Raw genomic sequence first — 25,654 nt, 5'->3', positions numbered from 1 at the left:
GACAGACATAATTAAAAAAAAATAGTTAAAATTAGAATGAAAATACAAATTGTCTCTTCCGGGAGGAAGGAGACGAACACTAGCGCCACCTATTGGAAGTAGCAATCCTAAAAGTCAAAAGTGACTCTTTAAAAAGCCTTTTCATGTGACCTAGGATTTATGCCAGATCAGATCCTCAATTTTCAGACACGGTGTTTCGGGATCAGGGCCGGCGTCAGCACGCGGCATACCTGGGCAAATGCCGGGGCCCTGGAGAGCCGGGGGGGCCCACTCGGCCTCGTCAGTTCTGGTGCCCCTTGGCCGGGGCCCCCTCGCCTTAGTTCTGCTGCCCCGAGCTCCGGGGACCGCAGTCCTCGGCAGGAATCTGCAGCGCCGTCCCTTTAAGGCGCGCAGACTTCCTGGTTTGAACTTCATCTGTGGGCGGAGCTACCGACCGGCCTGCTCAGTCCCAAAGATGAAGGAGTTGCAGTGCCAGCCAGCGACCCCCAGCACAGTGCGTCCCTCCGGCGCTGTGTGGGCCCCCTCTCCACCGTGACCTGAGCGGTATGTGCCCTCCCCACCCCCCGATTTATGGGCCCTGGTGAGCTGTATGGGCTTCTCCCCCCTTAGGTGTATGCCCTGCCCCCCCCCTCGGTGCTGTATGTGCTGGCCCCTGGAGCTGTGTGTGGGCCACCCAGAGCCGCATGTGTGTCTGTATGTATGTAGCAGAGCTATGTGTGTATGTATGTAGCAGAGCTATGTGTATGTATGTAGCAGATTCATGTATGTATGTAGCAGAGCTATGTATGTATGTATGCAGCAGAGCTATGTGTGTATGTATGTAGCAGAGCTATGTATGTAGCAGAGCTATGTGTGTATGTATGTAGCAGAGCTATGCGTGTATGTATGTAGCAGAGCTATGCATGTATGTAGCAGAGCTATGCGTGTATGTAGCAGAGCTATACGTGTATGTAGCAGAGCTATGCGTGTATGTAGTAGAGCTATGTGTGTGTGTATGTATGTAGCAGAGCTATGCGTGTATGTAGCAGAGCTATACGTGTATGTAGTAGAGCTATGTGTGTGTGTATGTATGTAGCAGAGGTATGTATGTAGCAGAGCTATGTGTGTATGTATGTAGCAGAGCTATGTGTGTATGTATGTAGCAGAGCTATGTGTGTATGTATGCAGCAGAGCTATGTGTGTATGTATGTAGCAGAGCTATGCGTGTATGTAGCAGAGCTATGCGTGTATGTAGCAGAGCTATGCATGTATGTAGCAGAGCTATGCGTGTATGTAGCAGAGCTATGCGTGTATGTAGCAGAGCTATGTATGTAGCAGAGGTATGTATGTAGCAGAGCTATGTGTGTATGTATGCAGCAGAGCTATGTGTGTATGTATGTAGCAGAGCTATGTATGTAGCAGAGCTATGTGTGTATGTATGTAGCAGAGCTATGCGTGTATGTATGTAGCAGAGCTATGCGTGTATGTAGCAGAGCTATGCGTGTATGTAGTAGAGCTATGTGTGTGTCTATGTATGTAGCAGAGCTATGCGTGTATGTAGTAGAGCTATGTGTCTGTGTATGTATGTAGCAGAGGTATGTATGTAGCAGAGCTATGTGTGTATGTATGTAGCAGAGCTATGTGTGTATGTATGTAGCAGAGCTATGTGTGTATGTATGCAGCAGAGCTATGTGTGTTTGTATGTAGCAGAGCTATGCGTGTATGTAGCAGAGCTATGTGTGTATGTAGCAGAGCTATGTGTGTATGTATGTAGCAGAGCTATGTGTGTATGTATGTAGCAGAGCTATGTGTGTATGTATGTAGCAGAGCTATGTGTGTATGTATGTAGCAGAGCTATGTGTGTACGTATGTAGCAGAGCTATGTGTGTATGTATGTAGCAGAGCTATGCGTGTATGTATGCAGCAGAGCTATGTGTGTACGTATGTAGCAGAGCTATGTGTGTATGTATCTAGCAGAGTTGTGTTGTGTGTGTCTGTATGCATGTATGATGTGTATCTATGTATGTCAGTGTATATGACTGTATAGATATGTCAGTTCTATACGTATTTTTGTGAGCTTGTCTTTAAATATGTATATGTATGTGTGTGTCTGCGTGTGGATGGGGCCCACCGGGACTCTTCCGCCCAGGGCCCACAAAAACCTGGAGCCGGCCCTGTTCGGGATGGTTGTCCTTCGTCAGTGCACTGATGGGGGACATTCATCCCGAAACACTGTGTCTGCAGCACTGACAAATGAACACACAGACACTATTCAGTAGGAATGCTCAATAATGATAACGCCATGTAAATAGGCAAGTGGAAATTTAAAAAAATTCATAAGACCAGGTAAGTATTAAAAAATTCTTATTTTATGAACCAAGGCTTAAAACCTCCCCCCCTTGTTAATTTTATTTATTATTCCTTTTTTCAGTCTGCCACATTTCCTCTCACATCTTTTCTTTCTTTAATTTTTATTATTTTTTCTAGATTTTGTTGTAGTTTTTTTGCTATTTTCATCCTTTTTTTTTTTGCAGGTTGAGCCCTATTCATTTTAGCATTTATCACCCAAATCTAGCACTATGTTATTCATTCTGCCCTCAGTTTGTTTGATTATGCTGTGATGGCCATGTACAGAGGTGTGCGCTCGCATTGTCCAACCTGCTCCCAGTTGTCCCTCAGCCTCGCTTCTCCACGTTCACACCTTGACACGTCTAGTGTGTGCGAGTAGATGTGACGTCGGACGCCGACCCCGAACTCACGGCTTTGGCGCGGTCGGCAAGAGCGTCACTTTACATCTGCTACCTCTGTTATTGCAAACACCGGGAGAAGAAGAATGGGTATGATGGCCGCTCTGCCATAGTCAGAGAAACATCCAGGAGTAGGTTAATAGTGATATATTTCTACACGTTTCAGAGAGAACCCTGTCCTTCCTCAGGAAAATCACCTGTGATCTCCTGAGGAAGGACAGGGTTCTCTCTGAAACTCATATAAATAAATCACTATTGACCTACTCCTGGATGTTTCTCTGACTACGGCAACACGGCCATCATACCCATTCTTCTTCTCCTGGTGTTTGCTGTTACATTTATGGGGCTGCTGCAGCCGTCCTTTTGGTCATTTCCCGTTGGTTGTGACTCACACAGCCTGCCAAGGTGAGCATTTCCAACATTTTTTAATCATCTTTCTCGGATAAAACCCCAGATTGCACTTTTTTTTTTCCTCCAGCTCATTGCACCTCTGTTATTGGTGAATACACCATGTAAAAGGCCTGTTCCCCTGCCCTAAAATCACACCTCTTTGGAAGAATCTAAACACGAAACGCACGTTACTGTGCCTTGGGCACTATTGTCAGCAGGTTATTGCCCTTTGTCTAGTATTGATACCTGTCTCTTCAGGTATTTTCAGCACTATCCTTGGGATTCATCTAACTTTCGATAGTTGTCAGATAGCTTATGTGCATTTAGCTACTTGGCTTAGATTTAGACTGACTGGTATTATTATACAGTGCCTACAAGTAGTATTCAACCCCCTGCAGATTTAGCAGGTTTGATAAGATGCAAATAAGTTAGAGCCTGCAAACTTCAAACAAGAGCAGGATTTATTAACAGATGCATAAATCTTACAAACCAACAAGTTATGTTGCTCAGTTAAATTTTAATAAATTTTCAACATAAAAGTGTGGGTCAATTATTATTCAACCCCTAGGTTTAATATTTTGTGGAATAACCCTTGTTTGCAATTACAGCTAATAATCGTCTTTTATAAGACCTGATCAGGCTGGCACAGGTCTCTGGAGTTATCTTGGCCCACTCCTCCATGCAGATCTTCTCCAAGTTATCTAGGTTCTTTGGATGTCTCATGTGGACTTTAATGTTGAGCTCCTTCCACAAGTTTTCAATTGGGTTAAGGTCAGGAGACTGACTAGGCCACTGCAACACCTTGATTTTTTCCCTCTTGAACCAGGCCTTGGTTTTCTTGGCTGTGTGCTTTGGGTCGTTGTCTTGTTGGAAGATGAAATGACGACCCATCTTAAGATCCTTGATGGAGGAGCGGAGGTTCTTGGCCAAAATCTCCAGGTAGGCCGTGCTATCCATCTTCCCATGGATGTGGACCAGATGGCCAGGCCCCTTGGCTGAGAAACAGCCCCACAGCATGATGCTGTCACCACCATGCTTGACTGTAGCGATGGTATTCTTGGGGTCGTATGCAGTGCCATCCAGTCTCCAAACGTCACATGTGTGGTTGGCACCAAAGATCTCGATCTTGGTCTCATCAGACCAGAGAACCTTGAACCAGTCTGTCTCAGAGTCCTCCAAGTGATCATGAGCAAACTGTAGACGAGCCTTGACATGACGCTTTGCAAGTAAAGGTACCTTACGGGCTCGTCTGGAACGGAGACCATTGCGGTGGAGTACGTTACTTATGGTATTGACTGAAACCAATGTCCCCACTGCCATGAGATCTTCACGGAGCTCCTTCCTTGTTGTCCTTGGGTTAGCCTTGACTCTTCGGACAAGCCTGGCCTCGGCACGGGAGGAAACTTTCAAAGGCTGTCCAGGCCATGGAAGGCTAACAGTAGTTCCATAAGCCTTCCACTTCCGGATGATGCTCCCAACAGTGGAGACAGGTAGGCCCAACTCCTTGGAAAGGGTTTTGTACCCCTTGCCAGCCTTGTGACCCTCCACGATCTTGTCTCTGATGGCCTTGGAATGCTCCTTTGTCTTTCCCATGTTGACCATGTATGAGTGCTGTTCACAAGTTTGGGGAGGGTCTTAATTAGTCAGAAAAGGCTGGAAAAAGAGATAATTAATCCAAACATGTGAAGCTCATTGTTCTTTGTGCCTGAAATACTTCTTAATACTTTAGGGGAACCAAACAGAATTCTTGTGGTTTGAGGGGTTGAATAATAAATGACCCTCTGAATAAACTTTTCACAATTTAAAAAAAAAAAAATAAAAAAAGAAATAACATTCTTTTTTGCTGCAGTGCATTGCACACTTCCAGGCTGATCTACAGTCCAAATGTCACAATGCCAAGTTAATTCCGAATGTGTAAACTTGCTAAATCTGCAGGGGGTTGAATACTACTTGTAGGCACTGTATGTCACTTGACACTTTATTTATTTCTATCCCTTGACCAATAGGTGTTTTTCATGTCACTTGAAATTTTCTATTTTGTTACTTATTATTGTGTCACTAGATAATTCTCCTAGTTTTCGTGGGATTGTCTAACACAAATTACTTGAATAACTATTAGGTCTATATTGATTAGGTTAGATTCCTGTTATTTATTCACATTCATACCCTCTTAATTTTATGCTTCAGTTTGGGTTACGCTAGCGGGTGTGGACCCACTGTGCCCCAGACCGGGCTAACCCTGGGCGGTGTGACTAAGTGCGTCACCAGAGCATGTGGTGGAGAGGAAGGGCTGGCAGTGGACACCAGTTACCACTCCAGGGCAGTCCCTGGGTCTGCAGCAGCTGAGCCAAGGGTCAGGGACGTAGGTACGGATTGCAGGCAGAACCACAGCTTGGATGGACAGATACAGGAGGCAGGCAGGACGGGTTCAGGTAGGAGAACAAACAGGACGGCCTAGTACAGGAGACAGACAGTAAGGGTACTTATATTGGAGACAGACTGGTTAGGTTTGGGTACTTGCACAGGCAGTACTTAATAGGGAAGACAGTAGACGGTGTCCTGACAAGATCAAGCTCACCAGGAACCAAGTTGCTCATACACCTCCCTACAGGGGAAGGGGCCTTAAATACCCAGTGCCTCTCAGCCATAGGTTGGGGGACACTTCAGAGTGAGCGTGCTGCCACTTTAAGAGATGGGAGCGCACGCCCTAAGGACAGTGCCAGGAGACCTGCATATCATGATCAAGCCCTGGAACACAGAGACCGGAGAAGGACCAGGGGACCAAACAGGGCGGTGCGGCGATGAGTACGTCGGCGTCCCTGCCTGTGGAGGAAGCGGAAATTCACCGCACTCGTCAAAGCAATTGTGCTTTTATTTAAACAGACAGGTGATAGATAGGTGAAGGTACAGGAAAGAAGCGACACAACTTGTCTTTCTTCAGCAAGCAATAGATGGTACAACACTGAGACTTCAGAAGGAAAACAAAACAGTGCAATGTTTTTAATGAATCCCAATTGCAAAGATTATTTTTAGTCAAATAGATGCATTTAACTACAAAAAAAATGTCCCTGAACGTAGAGATGAGCGAATCTGAGGATCGAGGTTCGAGTTCAGAATCTGACTTCCAAAAAACTAAGGTTCGGATTCGAGGGAGTGACGAGTACGAACCACTCAAGCGATGTGCTTGGGTATGAGTGATCCTCAGCCCTGTGCGAGCCGCATGCATTGTTTGACCGGCTCATATTTGGGGTAAAATCTGCGTGATCAGATGTAGTATGTACACAAAATCTAATATATAAAGATGAATGTGTGTATGTATGTATGTATGTGTATGTCCGGGATTGGCATCTGCACCATCGCAGCTACAGCCACAAAATTTTGCACACTCACACGTCTGGACCCTGAGAGCGTCATAGGCTATGTTGTGAGGCGAAATTTTAACCCCGCGCGTTCCAATTTACCAATCAATTTTGCCCCTATCTAGATAATGGGGAAAAAGTGAAACGAAAAGTGTATCCGCACCGTCGCATTTACAATCACAAACTTTTGCACAGACACTTCATGTGACCCAGGGAATGTCGTAGACTATGTTTTGACAGGAAAATTTAACCCCACGCTTTACAGTTACTCTCCAAAAAATATGCCTTCATTAAAGTAAATGGAGCCTGGAACTAAAGGTTATTACTAGGAGCTGTGATTGGTTGCTATAGGAACAAAAGACATTCATAGTATAAGAAGCTTATATGTGAGGTAATAAGATGTCGGTGGGGAGACGGATAGAGAGAGACAGACAGGGAAAGAGACAGGGAAAGAGACAGAGAGAGACAAACGGTGAAAGAGACAGAGAGAGACAAACGGTGAAAGAGACAGACAGAGACAGATGGTGAAAAAGACAGACAGAGACAGACCTGGGTAGAGACAGACCTGGAAAGAGACAGATGGGGAAAGAGACATGCAGACATGCAGACAGGGACAGAGACAGGCAGACAGGAAAGGAGGAGACAGTCAGAGAGACAGACAAAGATAGATGGGGAAAGACACAGACCTTGATAGAGACAGACGGGGAAAGAGACAGAGAAATAGAGACAGACAAAGACAGGCAGACAGGGAAAGAGACAGACAGGAAAAGACAGACAAAGAGACGGGGAGACAGACCTGGGAAAGAGACAGACCTGGGAAAGAGACAGACCTGGAAAGAGACAGATGGGGAAAGAAACAGAGAGATAGAGACAGACAAAGAAAGAGACAGAGACAGGCAGACGAGGAAAGAGGCAGACCTGGAAAGAGACAGACCTGGAAAGAGGCAGACCTGGAAAGAGGCAGACCTGGAAAGAGACAGACCTGGAAAGAGACAGACCTGGAAAGAGACAGACAGAGACAGACGGGGAAAGAAACAGACGGGGAAAGAGACAGATCTGGAAAGAGACAGACGGAGCACATTACTTGGCCAATTTAGTTAAATCTGGTGGAATATCTGTGGTGTTGAAATACATGTTGTGAAATGCTTCTATTAGCTTAGTTTTTGCCTTTTAATAATTACATTTATATCTATTGTTTTGTGGTTTTTGTGTGCAGAATACATTTTTGTTAATACATTCTATTTTAACAGCAGTTATTAACCCGGGCGAAGCCGGGTAGTACAGCTAGTACAAAATAAAATTATAAACCCTGCTCACCCTGCTCCGGACGTGTTTTGCTTATGTATGGGCCATTAGCAAAACACTTAAAAAAAATGCGGGAGGGGGTGTTTGTGTGTGTACACTACATCTGATCACCCTGATTTTACCCCAAATGTGCGCCAATCAAACACTGCACACGGCTCTCATAGGGCTGAGCATCACTCATATCCAAGAACAGCACGGCTCGCTTGAGTGGTTCGTACTCATCACTCTCTTGTACCCGAACCTTGTTTTCTTTGGATGTCGGTTTCCAAACCCGAACTCCAAACCTCGAGCCTCAGGTTCACTCATTTTTACCCGAATGGTGTCATTATTATTTTAAAAAGACTTTTTTTTTAGATTTGTTGCCTTACAATTCCAGTTATGCACTTATTATTTAGTAACATACTGAGTTGAGAATAAAGACCTTTAGAAATTATGGAAAAAGTGTAACTTACAAACCGCACAACTGTTTCAGATGATAACAAAAAAAAATCATACAATTACATTGCAGTTTTTTTTAAGAAAATGTCCCTTTCCTAAGCCTAATTTACACTTCCATCCATTATCCTATTCTGGAAAAACACATTCTTTAAAGATACATTTGAAATTAGTATATTAAATGCACAATTGTAATATTAGTTCCTGCAGGCTTGATAGACCACGGCTTGTACAGTCTACAATGCTGCTTGTATGCATAATGCTAATGAATTTCACCATACACATTAATACATTGACCTTGTATTTAATAAAAACTGAGGAATGGGCTTCATTATTTGTATCCATTGTCATTACCTTACTCAAATAATTTACTGTAATTTTCTGCTATATGGCATTATTTTCTTAATCAGCTAAGATTTTTATATAAGTTTTAGGCACATTGCATTGTTCAAATGCTATGGGCAACTTTAGGTATTCAGTACTGACATATTTATAAAATATAGACTTTTAATACTCACGAGGTCTCATCATTCTGGAACTCCACTTTCCCAGCAACTTCAAGGTAGTCTTCTCCAGCTTTTGCAGTTCCCTCACTGGTTCTATATGGTATTACCACTTTTCCTCTTGCACCAGACCCTCGTACCACTTTTGCCCTCATAGTACCTACACTTTCACTAACTCTCATGCTGCCTGACTCGAAGCTAAAGATGCCTGCATGATCATCGTCAAATATAGTCACTGTGGCTCTCCTCCCTGTCCCCAGCCTTACGCGCCCAGGTCCATCCCTCACACCTCGCGCTCTACGTGGGTTGCTTAGTTGCACATAGAAATGTTCATCTTCCTCAAAAACATCATCATCAATAATTCCGAGCCGAAGCTCCTTCTTGCCTTCTCCAGGTTGGAATATAAGACTTCCATCTGCCAGCTCATAGTCTGACCCGGCATTGGCTGTACCGTCCTCAGTCCTATAGTCTACCTGGACTGCCCCTTCACCATCTGCCCTCTTACACAATATCCAAACACTAACGGTTCCGCAATTTTCAAAGCACTGGTAGTGTGTATGTTCAAATTCCACTTCTGTCCAGGGTTCCTCATCCTCTCCTCTACCTCCTCCCTCTCCATCTTTGTTACTATCATCGGTCAACGCCTTTCTTGCCTGATCTGCTGCATGTTTCTTTAGTACATTCCCAGCTCCAATCATCATCCTAGTAGCCTGGATTCTATAAAATGCTCTGCTTTTTTGCTGTTGCACAAGGGCCTGGTAATTTGCTAACTCCATCAGTTGTTCCATGTCTTTTCCAGGATAACGTTGACGCATATCTTTAAATACTCTGGCCATATCTCTTCGCTCTTCTTCCTCTTCTTCTTCAAAATCTTCACCTCTTTCACCACTAGCCATCCTCATTTCCCCTCCATCTTCTTGTCCACCTGTATCCTCTGCACCAACCAAAACACCTCGGCTTTTGCCAGCTCTATACTTTGCTCGACCTTTACCTCGTCCTGCATAACGATAAAATAACAAACGTCTGTCTGCCAGCCATGCTTGTAGAACGCACACCGGGAAAAAGAAAAATGTCAGTAGTGCCTCCCACACCTCCACTTCTCCAGGAGAGGACCATGACAAAATTAGGAAAAGCCAAACATAAGCAAAAACACTCCAAAATGCAGTCACTGCAAAGACACGTGGGTGCCGGATGCGGCGAGTCTCACCATCAGGGACTACTGCAACACAAATGCCGATAATCACAAACATGTTAAAGGCAGCAGAGCCCACGATGGTGCTGGGGCCCATGTCACCTGCTTCAAAGCCTCTTCCGACTACCTCAATGATGGAAAGCAAAATCTCAGGAGCCGATGAGCCCAGTGCCATCAGTGTAAGGTTTGAAACGGTTTCATTCCATAGGCGCACACTTGTCACTGTCACCTCTCCATTTGGCCTTCGAAATGTAATTCGACGCTCTTGAGAAGTGATGACCTCAATGGATGCCATAAACCGGTCCGCTATGATGGACATACCCAAAAACATGTAGACAAGTGCCACAAAGTAGACAATGGCACGCGCTGCACGATCTCCGGTGGATGGAGGATGTGGTAGCCAGGCAGGTAGTAAGACGCCATCTGTGCACACTTCATTTTGGGTTGGTGCACAGGTAGATTCATTTGGAGTAGGAGTAGAAGCACCCAATATTGAAGGGAAGAGCAGCAGGGAAAAAAGGAATACATACATGGCGGAGAAAGAAGGGAAGAGAGGGTCAAGGGAAAGTTGGATCACCTAAAAAGAAAACAACATAAAAATATTGGTTATAGCAAGAAATCAAGAAAATATTAGTAATCATCTATCAATATTAATCTATGTATCTATCTACAATTTATATCTCTATCTCATATTTATCTGACTATCTTCTATGAGTTGTATAACTATGTGATGCATAGGATAAGAAATGTGGTTGTTTCCTTAACAGAAAGAGCTCCTATTGTGTCCAAGGCCAGCTCAAAAATTAGTCTTACCACGAGGGACTACCACGATGCAAATGCTTATCTACCATTCCAAAAGGTGATGTTCACAGCCATGTTTTTATATGCTCATGCAATTCCTTAAAGAGGTGGTTAACTACTATGTAGTAGTGACCAAATCTTTGTAAAACTGATAGGGGAGGTTTTCTGTAAATACCTTGTGTTGCCAATTCAGCCATCGCGGTCCGCTCTTCCCCATCGTGTGACCCCCCGGGCTCCGTGGCCTCTGAGATCTGGTGATGTCACACCAGATTACCTGACATCACCAAGGCCGGCCCCAGTCACTTTGAGTGACTAAGCTGTGGGTGGTGTTTCACCGCTCGTCACAGCCCAGCATCTCACGTGTGCTCTCCACTGAGCCCAGTATCTCACATGTGCCCTCCACTGCAGAGCACCGCAAGCAGGAGACATACTGAGCTGTGACGCTGGGCTGTGACGAGCGGTGAAACACCACCTACAGCCCAATCACTCAGGGAGACTGAGGCCGGCAGTGTTAATGTCAGGTCAACTGGAAGTTGACGTGACATCACCAGATCCCAGAGGTCACGGAGCGCAGAGGGTCACGCGAAAGGGAAGAGGGGACTGCGATAACACCGCTTCAAAGCTGAATTAGCAACACAAGGTATTTACAAAAAGCCTCCCTTATCAGCTTCTCAGAGATGTGGTCACTACTGTAGAGAAGTGAAACAGCCCTTTAATGATCAATCAACATGCTAAAAATAGTTAAAGCAATACCCCTGACAAATGAAATGATTGCATACACAACTAAACCTCTTTGAGACCACCACTCAAAATTACATTATAAAAGGTTTTCTAGGTGGATGATCCTGGCCGATATGGCCGATATGCATAAAATATGATGGAAACAAAAATCTGTCACAGGTAATCTATTCTACATAAGAGGGATCTTCTTATTGAGATGGTCTTTTGGAGAGGCATTACTTTATAGTATTTGACTATAATGTCATAATAGACAAAACAATTATTGATGATTTTATTTAGGTTCGATAGTTACATAGTTACATAGTTGTTATGGATGGAAAATACACAAGTCCATTACATCAAGCTTACAATTGTCGTGTTTATTCAAAGGAAAGAAAAAAATATTAAAGAGAGGAAGCCAATTGTTGCATATTAGGGAAATAAAATCTTTCATTACTCCAAATATTAGAACCAAGGGTCAGAGCCCAATGTCAAATTGTCACATCTAAAGGTAACTTTAAGAAGAACCTGTCTTCTCTGAAAACACTATTTATATGCACATATAGTGGTAATGTGCAGAAAAATAGCATTTTTATCATGTTCAAATGATTTACTGAAACCATGGCTGCAGGGAGAAAATTAAGTTACATTTTCCCTGCAGCCGCCTGCTTTTAGTTCTAGGGGTGGTGCAGGAAATGGTTATAGCCACTGCTCCCCACAGTCATTATGCTGTAATCACTCCCCTGCACCTTGAATAACAGCTCACTCTGCACACACATGCTGCAGAGCATCCTGTCAATCATGATGCAGGGGGAATGATAACAGTGTATCAACTGTGTAGTGAGCAGTGACTGTTACAGCTCCCAGTGCCGCCCTGATGACTGGTAGCAAATGGCTGCAGGGAGAATTAATCTTAATTTTCTCCCTGTAGCACTGCTATTTACCTGCCAATTACTACTTTATCTGCACGCAAATAGGGTTTTTGGAAGTATCAGGTTCCCTTTAAATATCAGGGTATCTGTTGGGGTGTCCATAACCATTTACAGACACGTATTAAAATTCAATAGTTGAGCTCCACTTTTACTTTTATCAAACTAACCTCGGCATTGGTGGACACAGACAGAAGAGTGCCTCTGTGCAAGAACAATATATGGGCCCTTTGCAACCCAATAGCTCACCCTAATGCACAATACCACCTGATTTGGAAGTAGGAATGTGCTCCCATGGGCCCCTGTACAACCGCACAGGTTGCACCACTGATATGTCCGCCCCTGAACCTTCGCACATGTTTCGAGTTGACAACAAAAGAGGGGAAAACAGTACACGAATAATTGACATTTAATACAGAGACGGAGGGAAGGAGAAACATTGCACCTCTTACATTTTCTGTATGGGGTACATCCTGAATAATGCATGTCTGCATCTATGTATGGACAGGTTGTTTTCGGGGAGATCGACACTGTCCAGGCTGTAACAATGACAGATGGAGAAAATCCCTCATCTCAGAGCAGCAATATATCTGACATCTTATTTCTGACAATGACATATTTGCGGAATCCCCTAGCAGCAGTTACAGCCAGCGTATATGTGGAATAATAAGGGACATTTTACAGCCGCAAATTGCATTTGGATTTCGCTAAGGCTTCCACAGTCAAAAATGTGAAATGGATGTCAGAGAATAATCCAATATTCTTAATCTTCATTCTCTGCTTTTTTTTAGTTCACATTTTAGACAACATCAGAAAATACTAATTATATTAAAACATTACAGATCAGAGCATCCTGGCAGAGATCCACCACCACAAGTAAGAAAATAAAGTTATGGTATGTGTGCTTGATAAATTTTAAACTGCGGCAAACCAAACGAGTTTTTTATGCTACTTTTTTAAAAATGCTATAAAAGACACCAGGTGTCCTCCAGCCATCTTTCTGGCCTCTCTATAGACTTTTTTATTTAGCTTATGGCGTCTTCCAAATGGAAGTCATCTGATGAATGGTCGGGTGAATGCTTTTAACAGCTTCATGTTGTCACCGGAGTGCCAGGGGGGTGACTGGAAGGGGAACCCTACGCTGACCCTTAAACTAAGCATACCCTAGGCTTTCCCTCAACCAAGGGGTACGCTTAATTGTAGCGAGACCTGGGCCCCCAATGTCTCCCTATCTCCTGTCCTTGTCTCTGATTGTAACACCCCCCTCCACAACCCACCACCTGGGGGGAGGCAAGGACAGATGTGGAAAACCCCACAGACAATACTGACAGACAGGGGTACAAACAAAAGTCACTCACACCTAATACCAACAATAGGGGACAACGAAAGGTGTACAGGGAAGGGAAACACAGAAAGGAGAAAGTAACAAAACAAGCTACCTTCACACACACCAACGCAATAGACAGCACTAGCAGCAACAGACAGCAGCAGAAAGCGCCTCCTCACAGCTCCAGGCCTAGCTCCAGACTGAACTGAATAACCAGCACCCTCTACAGGGAGCAGAGAATTTTATCCAGGTCGTAAGTGGTCATCAGACAAATCACCTGGGCAGAGTTAATGAGCTTGCTGCCAACAAGGAAAACTTACAATAACTCTGCAACAGCCAAAAGAAAATACAAAAAACATCCTTTTTGGCAGCTTATCAGTGTTCTATGGAGCTTGTGGGATCCTTTTAGTCCTAGTTTGCAGTCCGCAAGGAGGCAGGGCGGGAGCCAGCCACACAATTCAGCCACACGAAAAAATGTAAAATCCAGCGGAAAGATCTAGGACGACTTCTTATCTTTGGACCATGAGGAAGGCGTAATTACATGCCGAAACGCGTAATCCGGTGGGACTACAACCCCTCTGTACATTATCTTTTGCCCTAACTTCTTGTGGAATATTTTTAATGACGATATGAAATAAAAGTTTTTTACTTGAAGATAAGAAGTCGTCCTAGATCTTTCCGCTGGATTTTGCATTTTTTCGTGTAGTCAAAAGAAAACATACATTTAATGTGTAAGGCCTGACAATCAGAAGACTGAACAAATGAACAGCAAGTTGTTTTGCTATAGAAATGCTTATGATCACTGCTTTGAGCATTTTTAGGGTGTGGTTTCATCCTGGTTTAATTTAACGTAAGGAAACATGACATTCTATCCTTGGCTCGTGTGCCAGAAACATCGTGTCACTTCTATATACATAGTTTAACTGATAGGAAGTTCGTGACATAAGCAGAATGAGTAGAAGCGCTCCATATCTTTGGTGCACAAGGCCAAACCAATTTAATTATCTCACCATCATCAAGTCAGGCTGAGCCTGAATACATTAAAAGTAAAGCTCACACAGGTCATTAGTTCCCAACTCATCTCTATAAACTACTTCATTAACCTCTATTTTGCTAACATTGTTCATACCCACTGTCTTAATGTGTTCCATCACAATTCAGCTGATTGCCAATGGTGCCTAGGAGAGTCTGTCACCACTTTCTTGCCTATAAAATGAACATGGAGACTGTCTTAGTTCAGTAAGCAAAACTAACAGTTAGCTTTCTCAGTTGGCTTATAGGGGCAACTGGTTCTCAAAACGTTTTCTAACCAACTAAATAAATGATTATTCAATATGATTAGGCACTTCTGGCTTTTATCGGGTGCAACCATGGTAGGAATGGTCGATACATAGAAGATTGACCACAGCTCTCAGAGTTTGTATATATTGCTCCATATAACAAGAAATGGATACGGTTTCGATCCCTACTGAACCTTTATTAGAGCGAGCTTGTGAATGTTATCCTAGACGCCTACCAACTGGATGTCTTTACAGTGAACTATACAAATAACTTCTTCTCAAAGGTTGTAATCAGGGTCTCAAGGTTATGACCTATAGGAGGTTGCAAATCTATCAGTCAATTTTGACCCTGCAAAAAGCCTTGTCACATGACTTAGGATAGGGATGTCAAACTCAAATACACAGAGGGCCAAAGTTAAAAACTTGGACAAAGTCATGGCCATATGGCCATCTACTTGTGGGCCCCACATAGTCCTTTATATAGAATAATGGGCCCCACATAATCCTCCATACAGAATAATGGCCCCCACATAGGCCTCCATGCAGAATAATATGCCCCACATAGCCCTTCATACAGAATAATGGGCACCACATAGTCCTCCATACAGAATAATGGGCACCACATAGTCCTTTATGCAGAATAATGGGCCCCACATAGACCTCCATACAGAATAATGGGTCCCACATAGCCCTCCATACAGAATAATGGGTCCCACATAACCATTCATACAGAATAATGGGCCCCACATAGCCCTCCATACAGAATAATGGGCCCCACATATTCCTCCATACAGAATAATGGGCCCCACATAGCCCTCCATACAGAATAATGGGCCCCACATAGTCCTTCATCCAAAATAATGTGCCCCACATAGTCCTTCATGCAGAATAATGTGCCCCACATAGTCCTCCATACAAAATAATGGGCCCCATGTTGCGCTTAATACAGAATAATGGGCCCCACATAGTCCTCCATACAGAATAATGGGCCCCACATAATCCTCTATAGAGAATAATGGGCCCCACATATAGCCCTCCATACAGAATAATGGGCCCCACATAGCCCTCCATACAGAATAATGGGCCCCACATATAGCCCTCCATACAGAATAATGGGCCCCACATAGCCCTCCATACAGAATAATGGACCCCACATAGCCCTCCATACAGAATAATGGGACACACATAGTCCTCCATACAGAATAATGTCCCCACATAGCCCTCCATACAGAATAATGGGCCCCACATACCCCTCCATACAGAATAACGGGCCCCGTATAGTCTTCCATATGGAATAATGGGCCCCACATAATCCTCCATACAAAATAATGTGCCCACATAGTTCTCCATACCAAATAATGGGTGCCTGGCATCACAAGCCAAATAAAATCAGCCTGGGGGCCAGAGTTTGACATATGTGACTTAGGATAAGAATCCAAACCAGAATCTACTCCAAAAGGACAATACACTCTTCCATTTGCAGACTGCTGATTCTGGTTTCTTGCCTTTTGTACAAAGAAAGAGATTGGCTGGGAGGCCCTAGATGGGGAGTACTGTAGATGGCTGGCGTAGGGAGAATTATAGACCATGCAGTGTTTCCTGGGAAATAAAATATGCAAAAAGCCAACGACATGACCAGCTATGCATGTCAAGTGGAGCCCTGGACTTCCGCAAGCCTAATTTGCATAGGTAGCGGTAAAGGTTTCCAAGAGTTTTACACCACCATTCATCCGGAACACACACAAAACCGTATTTTTAAGTATTGTCTAAACTAGAGAACATACAGAAATTGTAGAAAGGGAACCAATTACCAGGATTGGACCAATTAAATATAAAATAAGCTAGGGGATGATGTGACCACTAAACACCCCCCTGCACACCATCACTAGTGCTGTCTGGACGAAAAGTTGCCTTTCAAATACACAATTCCCCATAGGCGCTCCCCTCATCAAGTCGATGAGCAGCCAAAAGGGGTCATGATGACAAATACTTCTCTATATAGGTTTATAAGGAGCTGCAGGTTGTTACACCATTTTTCTTATTCCTTTATATACCCTGGGGACCATTTACCAGGTAATTGGTGTCCACATCTATATGGAGCCTGTCATGATGACCAGTTATTCTACTTATTCTTTCATTTTATATAGAGCACCATGTTCCGCACTTAGTATGCAGACATAATCCCTCGGCACAGGGGATCTGGCTGGGCCTCACATAAGAGTATAATATATTCTGTATTCACACTGGGGTATTGTGCTGAAATGTTCACACAGTTTCCTAGATCCGGGTGCCATACAGAATTCGGGCTTATTCTGCCACTGAAATATAAAATGTCACCCTGCCCATCCTTATACTAATTCACCTCCTTCACAAATCTAGGATTGTAGAATATATTTTGCTTTTATATCACTCATTGGGTGTTATAATCAACATATTTTATTTTCTATCCAGGGGAAATTAATTTACTTTTGGTTACCTTACTGTAATAATGTTCTGATTAAACAGTCGTTCTCTAATACGTTGCTATTGTCAGGGTTTCTCCCTGTTGCATCGGTGGCGTCCATGATCATTTTTTATCCATCACTGGTTTTTAGAAGAATGGGATCAAGACTGAGGGATCCCTAGAATCCCTTTGGCACCAGGTAGTATTGCTTAAGCTACTTTCACACATCAGTTTTTTTCCATCAGGCAAAATCCGGGAAAAAAACGGATAAATCGGATCCGTTTTATCCCCATTGATTTGTATTAGCGCCGGATTGTGCTGGATGGCATTGCTTTGCATCCGGCTTTTGCCGGATTCGGCATAATTAGCTAATGCGGCGGCCGGATGGAACGTCCATTGTAACGTTTTTTGTCTCTGACAAAAAACCGCATCGTGCCGGATCCGGTGTAAATGGCTAATGCGGCAGCCGGATGGAACGTCTCTTGTAACGTTTTTTGTCTCTGACAAAAAAACGCATTGCGCTAGATCCGGCGCGATACGGCGTGATTTACAATGGAAGCCTATGGATGCCGGATCTGGCGTAATGCAGCAAAAAACGGATGCGGCCGCCGAATCCGTTTTTTTTTTAAACTGAGCATGCTCCAATGTATCGTAAAAAAACAGATCCGGCAAAAAAAACGGACGAAACGGATGCAAAAACGGATGCGCCGGATCCGTTTTTTTGACGAATCAGGTATACCGGATCCATAAAAAAAAAAGGATCAGGCGCATCCGTTTTTGTATATTCTGCGCCGGATCCTTTGCATCAGGCACACGCTGGATTGTGCCCGATGCGAAAAAACTGATGTGTGAAAGTAGCCTTACAGAACTAGGACAGTCTTCATGTCCATCTCATTAGTAGGAATCAGGGACGGCTGTGCCGGACAAGCCCCGGGTCCCAAATCTCCTGTGAGGTCCACAATGCCAAGGTTTCAATTTGCAACATTTGACACTCATGTTTACTGGCATACACTAGAGATCAAAATTAGAAAACAACACACATTTTCGTAACTGATAAGATCATTGTGTAGTCCTAATGTGATTATATCCTCATATGAGTAAGCTAGTAATATCTTAAACTTATTTCATAAATTGAATTTATTGTAAAGCGCATAATAAAAATGTAAATGAGATAAAAGAAAAAGAACACTGACCAAAATTAGAGAACACTTTCAGATACCTGCAAGTTATTGGTGTTAATCTTGCACCTAATTTCCTTCATTATCTGACAAACCCTATGTAACTGGCAGCCTAACTTTCCCGTTTGCACTGACGTTGCAAAAATGGTGTGCCGTTCCAAAGTGACTGAAACCCTCCGGCAGCAGGTTGTCCAGATGAAGGCCAAAGGGGTGACCTTATCAGCCATAGGAAGAGAAGTTGGTAGTTCCAATTTTGTGATTTCGAGAATATTGTATCTTAACAACATCACAAACTCTTTCAAGTCCCACAAGAAGGCTGGATGACCTTAAAAGACAAATGCAAGAGAGGACAGGATAATTTAGAGACTCTCAATAGAGTGAACAGGGTGAGGATCTGTCTCTTCATAAAGTGTCATGATGTTTAAAAGCATTTGGACTAAAAGCCCACTCTGCAGTGACCAAATCTCTCATTAGCAGAAATAATCAAAAGGCTAGACTCACCTATGGTGTGGATCATGTTGCATGGATAGAGGAGAAGTGGTCCACAGTTCAATTTAGTGATGAAAGCAAGTTTAATTTATTTGGGTCTGATTGGAAACATTATGTTTGTCGACAAACGGGGGAAAGACTGAACACAAAGTATGTTAAGAAGTCAGTGAAAGTTGGAGGAAGTGTCATGGTTTGGGGAATGATTTCTGCAGCAGGAGCTGGACCTCTCATACAGCCACATGGCTGAGTGAATGCAAGTGTGTATAAGAACCTTCTTCAACAACAGATGGTTCCTTACTTGCTTTAATCACTCAATCAGCCAGCAATTTTCATGCAGGACAATGCCCCCTGGCACACAGCAAAACGGGTAAAGCAGTTCCTTGAAACAGAAAACATTGAAACAATGAAATGTCCGCCCAAAGTCCTGATCTAAACTCAACAGAAAACCTCTGGAAAATCCTTGATGACAAAGTTATGGCCAAGAAACCCACAACAGTCAAAGAACTGTGGAAGAGTCTGGAAGAGTGGACCAAAATCACACCAGAGCAGTGTGAGAGACTAGTGATGTCCTGTGGCTGTAGATGTGCTGAAGTCATTCCCAGTGACAGCCTGTACAGGTCCTACTGATTGGTGACTGTTGTTATCTGCAGAAAATTTACTGAAAAGCTTTCCCTGTGCTACAGTCATTGCTGTTCTCTAATTATGATCATCACGGTTTGGGCAAAAGGTTTTATGTGCTTCTTTTGTAAAACACTGTTCTAGTGGCATGGTGCACCCCTTACAAAAAAAAAACATCAAATGTTGATCAATGTAGAGCAGGCAAAAATGCACCAAGAATTGACAGCTGCATATTATTTTCTGCACCAAATCTGCAAGGAAAATATAAGCAATGTGTGCACAATACTTCAGAATTCTCATTGACTTTGCTGGTATAAGGATAGGCATGCAGATTTGTGACACCTAAAACCGCATCAAAAAGTGTGTGCACATGGCCTTAATGTTATGATAGGTGCTAGCTCCGATTGCACCAGTTGTTTAACCTCTTTGATTCCGCTATGAATCGTGTCAATCTGACATTTAAGAAGCTGAAAATGGGTAAAAGTGCCCCTTCTGATGCCCATCGCCTCCATCCCCCTCACTTTGCAACATGACTGAGGGATGTCAAAGGTCCACGTGTCTACCATATGTGAATAAAGTAATTTTACAATACAATGCAATATTATAGTATTGCTGTGTAGAGTACAACCAATCAAGTGATCCCAAGTTCAAGTCCCCAAAAAAGATCAATAAAATATCTATATAAAAAAGTTCAAATTGTTTCTCCAGGGAGGTAGGAGACAAACTCTAGCTATTCCATCTATTGGAAGTAGCAATCCTAAAAGTTAAAAGAAGCCCTTTAACGAGCCTTGTCATATGACTAAGGCGGGCTTTGCACACTACAACATCGCAGGTGTGATGTCGGTGGGGTCAAATTGAAAATGACGCACTTCCGGCATCGTATGCGACATCGTAGTATGTAAAGGCGCGATGATACGATTAACGAACGCAAAAGCGTCGTAATCGTATCATCGGTGCAGCGTCGGCGTAATCCATGATTACGCTGACGCGACGGTCCGATGTTGTTCCTCGTTCCTGCGGCAGCACACATCGCTGTGTGTGAAGCCGCAGGAGCGAGGAACATCTCCTACCGGCGTCACTGCGGCTTCCGTAGGATATGCGGAAGGAAGGAGGTGGGCGGGATGTTTACATCCCGCTCATCTCCGCCCCTCCGCTCCTATTGGCCGCCTGCCGTGTGACGTCGCAGTGACGCTATACGACCCGCCCCCTTAATAAGGAGGTGGGTCGCCGGCCAGAGCGACGGTTGCAGGACAGGTGAGTCCATGTGAAGCTGCCGTAGCGATAATGTTTGCTACGGCAGTTATCACAAGGATATCGCAGCTGCGACGGGGGCGGGGACTATCGCGCTCGGCATCGCAGCATCGGCCTGCGATGTCGCAGCGTGCAAAGTGCCCCTTAGGATTTATAGCAGATCAAGACCCCAATTTGCAGACACGGTGTTTCGGAGTGATTGCCCCTCGTCAGTGCAAAGTATGGGATCTGATCTGGCTTATGAGAAGCTATAGTGGGGTCTAAGGGGAAAACTTTTCTCCTTGCGAAGACTGACAAACCAATCTGGCTGCCAGTGATTGTCTTATAGCTGTAATGCCCCTAGGGGAAATATTCATATTGTCTATGCAGGGAAGAAAGAGACGAACTTTAGCGCCACCTATTGGTATAAAAAAATGAATATTTTTCAAAAATAAAATCTATAAAATAATATAAATGAACATATTTGGTTTTGCTTAACTGTGCAAACTACTAAAATATCTTAATACTGTATGTATTACCTACAGTGAACAACAAAATAGAAAAAAATAAAAATGGCTGCATTATGGTCAATTCCTTTCAAACTTATTCCTTCCAAATACTAAGGACCAGGGGGCGCTCACTGCGAGTGGAAGAAAGGCGATTCTGGCAGCTAAATAGGAAAGGGTTCTTTACAGTTAGAGCAGTCAGACTGTGGAATGCCGACCACAAGAGGTAGTAATGGCAGATACTATAACAGCTTTTATATCAGGGCTGGATGATTTCCTCAGTACACACAACATTGTCAGTTATAAATGATTTAGTGGCAAAATATAATTAATGAAGGAAGATTGAACTAGATGGACCTAGGTCTTATTTCAACCTATGTAACTACAGCTCATTTTTTGTTTTGTACTTCTTGAAGGCGAGGAGGAAAAATCAAATGGGAAGAGGGATTTGCTAAAGAGGTCACATAAAATTAGAGCCAGCCCCATTAGGAATCTCTGATAAAACACTAATAATGATTATTTACAATGTATCGGTATCAAAGATCTCTATTCCAATTATAATTGATAATGATACATTGGAAATCTTTAAGTATTGCCAAAAGGGATTTGGCATTGTAAAGTGACAGGTACTCAAGCTTAATGACCCCACCAACGAAATCTCCTGATATCTATCTCCAGCATTTCACCACTTCACATTTGTGATGAATCCCCTTTAAATTTCCCTTGACCCCTGCTGTATTATAGGAATAGCTATAAACTTGGAAAAGCCCTGTCTACAGAATGCAATTCTTCCTAGGCTACGCTCCTGGTACTGTCAGCATTATAGCAGCACAGTTTATGGCACCTGTCTTCTGAAAATATCTAATAGGAGCAGATCCCATTACTGGAAAGGTTTTCCTGCCACCTTCCTGTATCTTCCATGTTTTCCAAGAAATATAATCAGATAATACTTATGTAAAATACTGTCTGCTTAATGCACCCCTACTCACAGAATATAGCTACACAGGAGATTAGTATAAATGGTATACATTACAGATTAGCTAACGTATTGGGTAAAGTGTCTCCAATAAAACACATCACTTAAGTGCTATAACATGGCATATTGCATGAATGTGACTGATGTTGCTCATTATTTCTACTATTTTTGACAGATGATGATATACGGTGTATTTAAAAAGTCTACACACCCTTGTTACAATGCAAGGTGTTTGTCATGTAAAAAAAACAAATAAAAAAAGAGTAATTTCATGACTTTTTCTATCTTTAATGTGCCCCATATTCTGCACAAGTCCATTGAGAAACAAATTGATATTAGGGGGGGGGGAATAAAAACAACTAAACTAAAATAATGTGTTTGCATAAGTGTGGGCGCCCTGTTATAATTGGGGATTTGTTCAGAATTAGCTAATCACATTTACACTAATGTCACATAGTAGTCGATACGCAGCTGACAACATATACAGTGATTCTGATTAACATCTTATAAAGTGAAGTTGTTCTCTTGACTTTTTCTTGGTTGCATTTTACAGCAAAAGTTGTGGTCTGAAAACAGCTTGCAACACAGCAAAGGGATCTCACTGTTGAAAGGTACAAACAAATTTTCAAGGCATTCGACATACCCTGGAACACTGTGAAGACAGTCATCAAGAAGTGGCTTAAATTTAGCACAATAGTGATATTACCAAGAACTGGCAAAAAGAAAATTGGTCCAGGAGGCTGTTAAGAGCAACATTAAAGGAGGAACATTAAAGGAGCTGCAGGAATTTCTGCCAAGTACTGCTAAAAAGCTGAACATGAATTTAACCCTTAAGCAAGACAACAAACTTAAGCATAGCTCCGAATCAACAAAAAAGAGGTTTCGCTAGAAAAAGATGGAAGTTTTGGAATGACCGAGCCAGGGCTCAGACTTGAATACAATTGATGATCTGTGCATTGACTGGAAGAGGGTGCTCACAATCTGACAAATTTGGATCTGCTGCAAGGAAGGGTGAGCAAAGATTGCAAATTCTAGATGTGCCATGCTTATAGACTAATACCCAGTTGTAATAAATTTGAAGGGTTCTTCAACCAAGTACTGTATTCATTTAAGGCCTCGGTTCCACAATGTCAAATGCATCGGGAGTGATATGCTAATGACCCTCTACTGCAAGTGTGAGCCGAGGGTCATGCAACTGTGATCCGATCTTGCTTTCCTCTCCTCCTCTTACCTCTCCTCCACGGCCTTTCTCGCTGTATATCGCACTGCACTTGTATGACATGTGAATGCAGTGCGATGTGTCACACGCACCTATAGACTTGTATGGGTGCGTGTGAGCCGAGATTTGCTGTCAAACACAGCATGCTGTGATTCATTTCTCATGCTGATATGGCATAATTAATTAATTGCAGATGGACACTGCCCATAGTTTTTCACCGGTGTGAGTGCAGTCCAATGTTTTAGGCCTAAGCCACACGGCGAGAAAAATGGTGCTAGTGGAGTGCGATAAAACATCACATCCCACTCGGACCAATATTAGCCTGTGTGTCAGCGCACATGAGCGATTATTTTCTCAGCCCTAACTGAACCGAGACAACAATCGCAGCATGCTGCGGTTGTAATGCGAGACTCTTTCTCTCGCACCCATTCAAGTCTATGGGGCGAGAGAAAAATCGCACTGCACTCACGGTACACCGGTGTACCGCGAGTGCAGTGCGAGAATGGCAATAGCCGGCTACGTAGGAGAGGAGATAAATCCCTCCCCTCTTCAGTGCCGGCCCGCCCCTCCTCAGCGCTGGCCCACCCCTCCTCAGTGCCGGCCCGCCCCTCCTCAGAGCTGGCCCACCCCTCCTCAGTGCCGGCCCGCCCCTCCTCAGTGCCGGCCCGCCCCTCCTCAGCGCTGGCCCACCCCTCCTCAGTTCCGGCCCACCCCCCGCAGCTGAGGTCCGCTCGCACAGTCGGACCGCAGTCGTAGGGACACTCGCATGACACTCTGCTCTGCTGTACTGCCAGCGTGAGCCGAGTGTCATGCGAGGATCGCACTAGTGCCTCGTGTGGCCCCAGCCTTATAGAATTGTACTCATCTGTGCAAATCGCAAGTGGAACTGAGGCCTAAGGGTGTGCATATTTGCGTAATCACATTAGTATAGTTATTTCTTTTTCCACTCAATACTATTTGAGTGTTTATTACTGAACTGCACAGATTATGGGTGAAATTAAAGATGGAATAAGTTCTAAAAGGATTCTTCTTGGTATGATTTTTCTTACATGACAAAAAAACTGACATTTTAACAGGAGTGTGTAGACTTTTTATGCCCAATGAAGTTCTTGTGCAGCATGCCATAATTTGATCCATCCAAAATTTTTGCTTTTTTTTTTTTTTTTTTTTTTTTTAGAAAAAACAATTGCAAATTGAATGTGAATATACCCATAAAATCACAAGGTTGCATCCTGAAACTAGAGGTAATGTTTTGATCCTTGTGCTACAGCATTGTTTTAACAGTTGCTGTTCTTTATGCTCTGACAGTTCACGTGAATTCTGCTAAAAAAGCAGCCAGCGAGAGCGATTAAGCTCTATGTGACACGGGTAGCTGAGATAACATTGAGTCCTGTGGAGAAGGTTTTCACATAAGTCCTTTTTCTGCTCTTCCCAGATGCTGCATGATTTAAAAAGCTGCTCTTTTCTTTTGCTGCATCCCTGTCACTTCCCAGCAGTTCGCCATTCATTTGTATGGCGAGAGCTTTTGTGTAGCTGTATATTTAATGCTAACGTAAAAACTGGCGTGCGCTAAATCTCTTCACTATAATGTGACAGAACCTGGCAATGAAGCTGCAATGTGCTTATCAATGCCAGATTACAGTGCAGTTAATATACTAGGCACTGAAAATGTCCATCTGATGTTACCTCTGACCAATACTGGTCATAGCTGCAAAGACCATCACCCACAATCAGCAATAATAACCACAAAACACCAACGTTGACAGATAAGATCAATGTTGGTCACATTTCCCAGTTAGAGCAATTAAACTGGACCCTTGCCGTGAGTGAAGGAAGGCCCAGCTGATACTTTGCTACTGTCCACTATAAGCAACCATTCTTAAAGGGAATTTCTCACTGGTTTTACTTACCACACCTGAGAGCGCCATGATATAGGGACAGAGAACCTGATTCCAGCGATGTGTCACTTACTTAACTGGGTGCTACAGTTTTGAATAAAAACTGTTTTCTCTGCTGCAGATCTTCCAG

The 25,654-nt window shown here is 43.4% G+C and overlaps 1 protein-coding gene across 5 annotated transcripts in view; it reads right to left on the bottom strand.

Annotated features, from left to right (window-relative positions):
* The window catches only part of LOC142255156 (sodium/calcium exchanger 1-like), a 137,846-nt gene that overhangs the window by 103,494 nt on the left and 8,698 nt on the right, over positions 1-25,654 (bottom strand). For all 5 annotated transcript variants that reach the window (XM_075326627.1, XM_075326626.1, XM_075326625.1 and 2 more), the window contains exon 2: positions 8,734-10,487. In XM_075326627.1, coding sequence (XP_075182742.1) covers positions 8,734-10,442 — 1,709 coding nt within the window. In that variant the 5' untranslated portion in view covers positions 10,443-10,487. The remainder of the gene's footprint in view (positions 1-8,733; positions 10,488-25,654) is intronic.

The sequence above is a fragment of the Anomaloglossus baeobatrachus genome, chromosome 10 (assembly GCF_048569485.1).
Source record: "Anomaloglossus baeobatrachus isolate aAnoBae1 chromosome 10, aAnoBae1.hap1, whole genome shotgun sequence".
In the NCBI taxonomy this organism is placed as follows: Eukaryota; Metazoa; Chordata; class Amphibia; order Anura; family Aromobatidae; genus Anomaloglossus; species Anomaloglossus baeobatrachus.
This window is presented reverse-complemented; position numbering and strand designations above follow the sequence as displayed.